This window comes from Hippoglossus hippoglossus, chromosome 12 (genome assembly GCF_009819705.1).
Source record: "Hippoglossus hippoglossus isolate fHipHip1 chromosome 12, fHipHip1.pri, whole genome shotgun sequence".
NCBI classification, from domain to species: Eukaryota; Metazoa; Chordata; class Actinopteri; order Pleuronectiformes; family Pleuronectidae; genus Hippoglossus; species Hippoglossus hippoglossus.
In genome coordinates, this window is record NC_047162.1 from 20,360,382 (window position 1) to 20,370,381 (window position 10,000).

Genomic DNA, 10,000 nt, shown 5'->3' on the forward strand with positions numbered 1-10,000 from the left:
ATATACAATTTTACCGAATCACTTTTCTTACAGTTGATAAGTTATTTAAATATTTGTTATTTAATATACTGTTTGGTGAAACTGACATGAGCTCCACAGGGGCCCGACAACGGGTTCTGGCCCTGGGCCTCTCAGATTGATAATCAGGCCCTGTGAATCCATCACTGTGGTTTTTGCTTTGTTGTTTTGACTTTCAGACTTTACCAGAGACAGAGAGAACAGGAGGAGGAACGAGAGCAGCAGCAGCAGCGACAGGTGAGAGGATTCAACTTAAAAGACATTTGTTATTTTCCTTGGATGTTTTAGTCTTAAGTTTCTAATTAGAGCCACAAAACACCAGAAACAGCAGAAGTTACAATCAAATGAGTGACGTGAACCTTGTTTTACCACAAAGCTTCTGAAGAAATAACAAATCTTAAACACTTACTCCATCATAATGTGAACAAATTAACTCAAAGGTTATTGATTAACGTTCTTATCAACTCACCATCATCCTCAGTAATGGATAGAAAGTCTCACTTCACTCATGGAAAACACTGAAGATGAGTTTGGAGACAAACAAGAAGATGTCCTCATCCTGGTTATTTTCTAAAGTGGGAGGAAGTACTACGAGTTTCTGTTTCCTCACTAAGTGCCCCCTTGTGGAGAGGAGGGGAAATGAAGATTCAGTCCAGTGACAAACTGCAGGTTCTACGATAAAGCTGTTTCTTTTAATGTCAATATACAAACACAGCACAGACGACATCGTGTGTCTGTTTTAGAACCAGCAGGGAAAAGAAACCAAGAGGACGGGAATCAGCGCTGCAGCTTCTGTGCAGAAAGCCAACGTGAGTTTAAACAGTTTATCTTTGAATGAAGAAGTTTATCGTTACTGATCGAGTCTCTCTGTCGCCCCCAGGAGGCCAAATCCCTGATATCTCAGAGATCAGTTAACCCCAGAGACGTATTCAAGCAGAGGGAGCAGAGCTTTGAGGCCAGCGACAGATCGTCTACATCCAGACCTGGTAACCAGCACTAACCAGTAAACAACCGCTGATAAACAGGAAGTGATGACGCACACTGACCCACTCTGTCCTCCAGGGAAGCTGCAGAGTCCGTTTCTATCTCAGAAATCCTTTGAGAGGGAAACACTGAGGATGCCTCAGTTTCCCACCGCTGTGGTCAAGACTTCTCCTGTTCACCCCCCGTCTCCTGTCCAGTCTCCTGTCCGGTCTCCTGTCCTGTCTCCTGTTCACCCCCCGTCTCCTGTCCAGTCTCCTGTCCGGTCTCCTGTCCTGTCTCCTGTTCACCCCCCGTCTCCTGTCCTGTCTCCTGTCCGGTCTCCTGTCCGGTCTCCTGTCCTGTATCTTGTTCACCCCCCGTCTCCTGCCCTGTCTCCTGTCCTGTCTCCTGTCCGGTCTCCTGTCCGGTCTCCTGTCCTGTCTCCTGTCCTGTCTCCTGTTCACCCCCCGTCTCCTGTCCGGTCTCCTGTCCTGTCTCCTGTCCTGTATCTTGTTCACCCCCCGTCTCCTGCCCTGTCTCCTGTCCTGTCTCCTGTTCACCCCGTCTCACCCGTTCTGTCTCACTCACCCCCTGCAGCAGTTTACGATACCTTACATCCCTCACACTCACCTGTTCAACCTGCAGGTAAGACACTTCTATACACGTATTAGTGTCTGATTCTCTATATACAGTCACTGATCGTCTTTATATACAGTCACTGATCATCTTTATATACAGTCACTGATCATCTTTATATACAGTCACTGATGGTCTTTATATACAGTCACTGATGGTCTTTATATAGAGTCCATGTTAAAGACCCATGTTGTGTTATAGAAGGGGAGGAGGAGTGGTCTGATGAGTTTGAGGACGATGCAGATGAAGCGACTCCAGGTATGACACACGATCTGTGAACTAACAACATCAGGATTAATATCTGCAACATCAAAACAAGTGTATACAACCTCAGAGAACTCCTGGAGCAGAGAGGAGCAGAGAGGAGCAGGGAGGAGCAGAGAGGAGCAGGGAGGAGCAGAGAGGAGCAGGGAGGAGCAGGGAGGAGCAGAGAGGAGCAGGGACAATATGAAGTGTTGCATTAGTACATTGGTTTTATATTGAATATCCTGTCATTATTGTGATGAATTGACCCTCAGCAGAATCTCAGGATTATCTGTATGTAGCAGCAGAAGAAACAGCAGTGGGACCAGATGAGAGTCTGTATGACAACGTGGAGCAGGGTCACCGCACAGTGAGTCCACTCTGACCTCTGACCTCTGACCCTGTGTCATGGGGAAGTCTGACTAATGTTTGGTTCGTTTAAAGGCTGAAGAAAACGGTGCAGACGCCAACGGAGAGAACATCTGTGCCAGAGCTGTGTACGACTACCAGGCTGGTACGTTACTGAGCTAACAGCTAACAGCTGATTCTACTGAGCTAACAGCTAACAGCTGATTCTACTGAGCTAACAGCTAACAGCTAATTCTACTGAGCTAACAGCTAACAGCTAATTCTACTGAGCTAACAGCTAACAGCTGATTCTACTGAGCTAACAGCTAACAGCTGATTCTACTCTCTAATAATCTAATTTTATACACACACACACACACACACATATATATATATATATATATATATATATATATATATATATATATATATACATATATGTATTAGTGCAAACAGAGCATGTGGATAAACCCAGTTAAACACAAACCTCTGCTCCACAGTGGACGACACTGAGATCACCTTTGACCCTGATGACATCATCAGTGGGATCGACATGGTGGACGAGGGCTGGTGGAGAGGTTACGGCCCTGATGGACACTATGGGATGTTTCCTGCTAATTACGTGGAGCTGCTCTAACTCCCGTCGTCCTCCTCTCTTCAGCAGCTGTACCCGAGTACAGTACTCGAATACATTTACTCAGTTACTTTGTACCAGAGACTAATTCATGAAGAGATTGGATTTTAATTTCAAAAGTGTTGATGATTGATTTGGTAGTTTCTGCTCTTGACCACAGGATGGCGCTATAAAACTCGTGGATTAAAAACAGGACATGTTGGTGGATGAGACTCAGAATCAAAGGATTTTCTTTTTTTAAATTAATGACTACATTCATATTTAGTGTTCATGTGTATTTCCACAATAATGTAATGTACTGTACTTAATATATTAAGATAAATAAATAAATGAAACTTGTATCTCTCTATCTATCTATCTATCTATATGTATAAACACATATTTAAGTATATGATATATTATATAACACATAATCACAGACGTGTTTTTCACCTTAAACCTATTTTATATTTATTTGTTAAACCTGAGTCAGTGTGTGCGTGTGTGCGTGTGTGTGTGTGTGTGTGTGTGTGTGCGTGTGTGTGTGTGTGTGCGTGTGTGTGTGTGTGCGTGTGTGTGAGTGTGTTTGGAGGCTGCGCGTAAAAAGCGCGTCCTCGCTCATCCTGTGAACTCCTCATGTGATCGTGCACGTCCTGCAGTCTGTGTGCACAGTCCGGGACATGAGGAGCCTCGTGCACGCTCCCATCATCTCAGATGAGTGAATGTAAATGAATCCACTGTCTCCTCTGGTTTTACACCAGAACCTTTTGCTCGTGCTCGTGCTGGTCCTGGTTCTCCAGGCTGGTCCTGCTGCTGGAGACCGGACCTCGGACCTCGGACCTCGGACTCCTCATGAGTCTGAACCGGACACTCGGGTCCGAACTCTGCTGACAGGAACCCGCTCTGCCAGCTGCGGTCATGGGAAGAGGCTCAGACTCTGAGGAGGAGAAGATCTCCACGTTCTTCACGTTCTTCATGTTCTTCATGTTCCAGTAAGTGATGCTTTCTGGTTCTGTGACATTCTGCTCTTCACTATCACGAGAAACATGAGACTGGTTTTTATTTTATTCTACTGAACAACATCAGAGCCTCTGGAAATATGAAATACTTATATTTATTGATTTAATAATGTCTGAATCCCAGTTACAGTAGAGATCAGTGTATTAATGAAGATAAAGGGAAATTTACTCCAGATAAATTGATTCCTTTCTAAAACTGAAGACATTTATAATCAATAAATAACGATAGAGAGGTTTGTGCCAAAAAAAAAATACAGGAAAATAACTTATAATAGTTTCTCAGCTTCATGGTGACTCTGCAAAAATAACAGAAAATACATGAAAACAGACGTCAAGTTTGTTTTAATTATTTAAAATCACACAATTTCAGCTTTATAATCTCTACATTACATCACTCAACTCTATATCCTTCAATCCTTAGTTATTTTTAAATAAGTCATTATATGATTTGTGGCTGTGTTTATATATTTATACATTTAATCATTTGCTCACAAGTCATATTTCCAACCAAAGTCTTTGCACATTTCAGATAAAATTAGTGAAAGAAAATGCAAATGACGTCTCTGTGAAGGTGATGATCAGCAGGTGGAGATGATTCTCATCATCTCTTGTTTTAACTGAATTTCTATTTATATAAAGTTAAGAAAAGGAGAAATGTCTTTGGGATATTTAAAGTTTAATAAACGTTTTTTATATAAGTAAAAAGCTTTTGGTTTCTGACCACAAAGTACAGATGATCCACATGTGACTCCAGATGAAGCGACGTTCACTCGATGAACAAACTTTCTCTTATCGTTTAATATGTCGGATTTTTACAGGTAAAATTATTCAGTTTTTTCAAAAGAGAAAAGCAAAGATTTTGTGGAAGAGGAAAATGTGAACATGCAGATTTATCCTTTTTAATGCACAAAGATTTAGTTGTTGTTCATTCTTTGTCTCAGGGAAACAAAGAAATCATCACTATAACAAAAAAACTGCACAAATTTATTCTACAATATAACCTTTCATAACACATCCCATGTCGGTTATAGCGCCACCTGTTGGACTTTCTCCAGATCAGAAGCTGCAGGCTGAAGATACAAATCACGACACTTGAAACTGATGCGACACACAAACATCAGCCATTGTTGACGAGCAGCTGAGAGAAGTTCTTCTGCATCTTGTTGCACTGCTGTTAAATCTGTCAGATCTCATCCAACACTATGAAACGTTGTATCATGACCGTTGTGTGTCTGTGTGTTGTAGATCTCCCTCGTGGTGTAACCATCACATGGCGTCACCTTGACCAACGACCATCCAGCCTCGGTTTGTCCTCGACCTGGAGGATCCTGTTGTCATCCTGTGAGAGACAGGACTCACCGTCATCTTCAACATGGCAGCCGCGCCGGACGCCACGTGCTTGTCGGAGCTCAGCGGATTCCCCAACAGGAACATCAGCCTCATCTCCGGCCCCCGACCCTGCAACCGCAGCGCCGTCAGGTCCTCGCCCTACACGCCACAGGCCACCGCAGCCTTTGCGATAGCCATCACCTTCATGATGGTCGTGACAATCGTCGGGAACATCCTGGTCATCATCGCCGTGCTGACTTCTCGATCCCTGAAGGGGCCTCAGAACCTTTTCCTGGTGTCGCTGGCCGCGGCGGATATTCTCGTCGCCACACTCATTATTCCCTTTTCTTTGGCAAACGAGCTGCAGGGCTACTGGGCGTTCAGCTCCATCTGGTGTGAGATCTACCTGGCGCTGGATGTCCTCTTCTGCACCTCCTCCATCGTGCACCTGTGCGCAATAGCTCTGGACCGCTACTTGTCCATCTCTCGGCCCGTGTCCTACGGCGCCAAACGTACTCCCTCACGCATCAAGGCCGGTATCATCGTCGTGTGGCTGATCTCTGCAGTCATCTCCTTCCCTCCTCTTCTCACCCTGGATAAGAGTGAAGGAGGTGAGGAGGTCTGTGAACTGAACAACGAGCGCTGGTATATTCTTTACTCCACCATTGGATCGTTCTTCGCCCCCTGTGTGATAATGATCCTGGTGTACATCAGGATTTATCAGATCGCTAAGCAGCACACGCGATGCTCACCTGCGCAGAAGCAGAAAGTGGTGGCAGCCAGCGAGCCTGTGAGGAAGCTCTCTGAGAAGTCCCAGCAGAACGGGGATCAGGGAGGTGCGACTGCCAGCCGGCGAGGAAAAAACTCTTGCTCGGATTCCACGCCATCATCCCCTCAAAAACCGCCTGAGGCCACCATGAGCCAGAACCCTCAGCACTGCCCTCCAGGCTCGAGTCCTGCCCCACCACAGAAGTCCTCCTCGTCAATCCCTCAGTGCGACAGCCAGACCTTCTCAGGCCAGTCACAGAAACATCCTGACGAAGGCGGGGGAGCGCCCGACAACACATCCAGCTCCGGCTCTGAGCTGGAAGTCGGACTGGAAGGTGTTCTTAGAGAGGACGACGGAGGAGAGACAAGCAAATCCAACGAGCGAGCTTTGGGATTGAAAAGCAAAGGATTTAAAGTTCAGGTGCTCAACCTGACCAGCAGACACCAAAGCACCATGATCACATCATCCGGCACCAAACTGGCCCCTGAGGAACCCCTGAGGACGCCTCTGAACCAGGGGGCGGCTGTCTGCCGACGCAAAGCCCTGGTGAACCGGGAGAAGAGGTTCACCTTCGTCTTGGCCGTCGTGATGGGCGTGTTCGTGATTTGCTGGTTCCCCTTCTTCTTCTCTTACTCTCTTCAGGCCGTGTGTCCCGAGACGTGCAGCATCCCCAACCCTCTGTTCAAGTTCTTCTTTTGGATCGGCTACTGCAACTCCTGCCTCAACCCCGTCATATACACCATCTTCAACAAGGACTTCAGGAAGGCCTTCAAGAGGATTCTGTGCCGGGACACCAAGGGCACGTTCTTCTGAGGAGGATTGTGTTGAGATCTGTCGACGGACAGAAAACAGAAACTCCTTTGTGTCCGTGCGTGTTCGACCGGGATCGGCCTCCAGCAGCATCAACACAAACACTTGTGCATTAAAGAGGAAATTGTGTTTATTTCTCCGTGTGTTTGCTGAGTCAGAGCCGACAGAGGAGACTTCAGAAAGATACAAGCGGTCGAATCAATTATCTGTAATGTTATTTAAGAAAACAGTGTAATTGTGTGGTCAGTGACTCTGAGGAGGTTTATGTGATTATATTCTGAAGCGGAAGTGGAGAGGACACAGGGTCTGTCTTCAGTGACCTGGGTCCAAACAGAGCGGCAGGACGATGGTGAGTGAGGGAGCAGAGGAGGAGCAGAGGAGGAGCAGAGGAGGAGGCAGAGGAGGAGCAGAGGAGGAGGCAGAGGAGGAGCAGAGGAGGAGGCAGAGGAGGAGGCAGAGGAGGAGCAGAGGAGGAGCAGAGGAGGAGGCAGAGGAGGAGCAGAGGAGGAGGCAGAGGAGGAGGCAGAGGAGGAGCAGAGGAGGAGGCAGAGGAGGAGCAGAGGAGGAGGCAGAGGAGGAGCAGAGGAGGAGGCAGAGGAGGAGCAGAGGAGGAGGCAGAGGAGGAGCAGAGGAGGAGCAGAGGAGGAGGCAGAGGAGGAGCAGAGGAGGAGCAGAGGAGGAGGCAGAGGAGGAGCAGAGGAGGAGTTTCCTGAGGGTCTCAACATCTGAGACTGAGAGCTGAGCTGTTTACATCCTCCCGTCAAGCCCCCCCCCCCCCCCCCTTTCTGTCGTTGTATTGCTCCTCTTCACTAAGACGTGTTTCAGGTTTTCACACGGTTCAGTTCCAGTTTTCACCCAATAAAATTAAAAAATAACATTATTTATGACCATATAAAATTAAATTCAATACCTGGAAGAACGACAGAATACAAAGAACACGGCTTTTGACTGTTGTTCATGAATTAATTAACATTTAAACAATCATTGTGAGAACAGGCCTGCGGGGCTCAGGCCCAGGGGCCCGAGGGGCCCGAGGGGTCAGAGGGGTCAGAGGGGCCAGAGGGTCAGAGGGTCAGAGGGTCAGAGGTCGCCCCGAGGTTTGGATTTATGTGCTGTAATTATTGATCATGATTGACAGCTTGTCATTTTGCTCTTTGTCGAAGCAACACAGACTGAATCTAAACTCAGTGCTGATGATGAGCAGAATCCCTGATGAAGACGCTCCTCCTCCTCCTCCTCCTCCTCCTCCTCCTCCTCCTCCTCCTCTGTGTGTGTGTGACAGACCCGTGTGTTCAGTTCTTTAATGTAAGACCTATGTAAGACTGACTTCAATATAAACATGAATGTGCTTGTTTATTCTCTGCTGCAGTAAACCGACAGTGACACATCAATCTGAAATGTTCATTATTTATAATCATGGAAGCGTTGAACAGAATGTGGATCATTTTTTAATAAAACACGTCAAACGATTGGTTTCCTTTGAGCCTCGTGTTGTTCTGAGCTCTGACAGAGCGACGGCAGCGTTCGGCTTCATTTCTGGAGGAAGTGGAGACGTGTGTCGTCTTTATTCTACGAGATAAATCAACCACGTATTCTCATTATGTTATTATTATTACATTATATTATTATTATAATCTGGACGTGATTTAAAACTTCATCTGCAGGGTTGACTCTGACAGAGAAGGTTGGTGATGCAGCTTTAAAGCTACGATATAGTTTCCTCCTGTTTGTTTCCTCGTCTCCTGAACGAAGTCGATGACATTTCCTCTTTCAGCAATAAAAAATAATTTGGTTTTGTTTTATTGCAAAAAACATCTGTTTTTATTTTTGAAATGTCTGTGTCCCAGTGCTCTGCTTTTAGGACGAGACGCTGGTCGCTCGATGCTCCAGAGCAGAGCGGGTTTCACTCTGAGCTCTTACAGACAATAATGAAACAGACAATTCACCATCACTGCTTCTGTCAGACAGAGACTCCTCTGCTTCTCTGTCCTCCCACCGAAAACACATTTATTTATCTGATGATATAACAGAAGAAAATATTCCAGGTGTCAACACATAAACACCTGGAAATTAAAAATTATCACGTCGCCTAAAAATAGATGAATCCATGTATGAGAGGTGAGGAGGAGGTGTGGGATGTGTTTATATCTAACAGAGTGTCACATCCTGTCATTAGCACCTCGCTGGTTCTCTCCTGATGAAGACGTCTCCAGACGAAGACACTTTTAAAAAGCTTCTTTGTGTTGAATCTCGACAGTGAAGAAAAAGACGTGTTTCAGAAAACGATGGCTGGACAGAACCTCCGACCCGTCGACGACCCGGGTCACTGACACCGTGAACCGGTTCTACCTGGAACTGAGAGGATGAAGTGAATCTGAGCGTATTTCAAGTGGTGATCTCAAACTGAGGTTCAGGCACGTTCACATTTTGAATGATGATCTGAAGCCGTGTGGACATTTCAGTGACTAATATGTTTTATTTCAGTTTGAGAGCAGGACTTATTGATTTCACGTTGAAATGCTGTCACTCTAAACTCTGCTAACGCTCAAACAGCCCCTGCTTGTGCTTCGCTTGTGCTCAAACCCGGACGTCTCGTCACCACAGGCAACAAAACCATATTGGATGGAGGACAGAATGAAACCAGATGTAATCAGGTTTAAATTGAGTTCATCTGATCGTGTTGCTATTGATCCATGTCTCCCACTGAACTGCTCCTTTAGAGCTGCCGTCGTCATACGTGCACAGATTCCTCTCCCCTGAACATCTGAGACTCTTCAGCTCATGTTCTCACTGAGTTCAAGTTTTAACGACACTAAACTTTCTCTGTGTCTTTATGATGATGGATTCAAAGCTCGGGGGTTTTATGCTGGTGGCTCGTTAATGTCTTTTTTATGATGCCATATTAAGCCTCGGCCTTGTGACATCGTTTGTTTCCGTCAGTCGTGATGCACGGTGACGACTCGTCGGCGCGAAGACTCGCTCTGATGAAACGCTGTAAAATACAGAGAGAGTGTAAAATCACATTGTCACATTTATTAATCGACACAAATCAGACAAACACGGAGCAGCAGATTTACTGCTCAGTGCTGTGAGCTGAGACTTTGTCCTGGAGGTGAATCCTTTACAACTAAAGGTTCAAAAGATTTTAACAATGAAGCTCTGAGGCACAGAAGAATAAAAGGCTTGAGATATATGGGTCTGTGGTTCTGTCTGTGGTTCTGTCTGTCTGTGGTTCTGTCTGTCTGTCTGTGG

At 45.9% G+C, this 10,000-nt stretch overlaps 2 protein-coding genes across 3 annotated transcripts in view; both read left to right on the forward strand.

Moving 5' to 3' along the window:
- Nucleotides 1-3,175, forward strand: part of dbnla (drebrin-like a) — a 5,656-nt gene extending 2,481 nt beyond the window's left edge. The window contains exons 8-17 of one of the 2 annotated variants that reach the window (XM_034601554.1): nucleotides 198-255; nucleotides 762-827; nucleotides 899-1,004; nucleotides 1,081-1,267; nucleotides 1,514-1,626; nucleotides 1,822-1,875; nucleotides 2,136-2,230; nucleotides 2,305-2,374; nucleotides 2,709-2,906; nucleotides 2,947-3,175. In XM_034601554.1, coding sequence (XP_034457445.1) covers nucleotides 198-255; nucleotides 762-827; nucleotides 899-1,004; nucleotides 1,081-1,267; nucleotides 1,514-1,626; nucleotides 1,822-1,875; nucleotides 2,136-2,230; nucleotides 2,305-2,374; nucleotides 2,709-2,845 — 886 coding nt within the window. In that variant the 3' untranslated portion in view covers nucleotides 2,846-2,906; nucleotides 2,947-3,175. Of the gene's footprint in view, nucleotides 1-197; nucleotides 256-761; nucleotides 828-898; nucleotides 1,005-1,080; nucleotides 1,268-1,512; nucleotides 1,627-1,821; nucleotides 1,876-2,135; nucleotides 2,231-2,304; nucleotides 2,375-2,708; nucleotides 2,907-2,946 lie in introns of both variants that reach the window. The other variant, XM_034601555.1, reaches the window with a different exon arrangement.
- Nucleotides 3,176-3,418: 243 nt separating this feature from the next.
- LOC117771329 (alpha-2A adrenergic receptor) lies at nucleotides 3,419-7,078 on the forward strand. The gene is made up of 2 exons (XM_034601564.1): nucleotides 3,419-3,813; nucleotides 5,086-7,078. The coding sequence occupies exon 2, from the start codon at nucleotides 5,213-5,215 to the stop codon at nucleotides 6,749-6,751; it is 1,539 nt and encodes a 512-aa protein (XP_034457455.1). The 5' UTR covers nucleotides 3,419-3,813; nucleotides 5,086-5,212; the 3' UTR covers nucleotides 6,752-7,078.
- The last annotated feature ends 2,922 nt before the right edge of the window (nucleotides 7,079-10,000 follow it).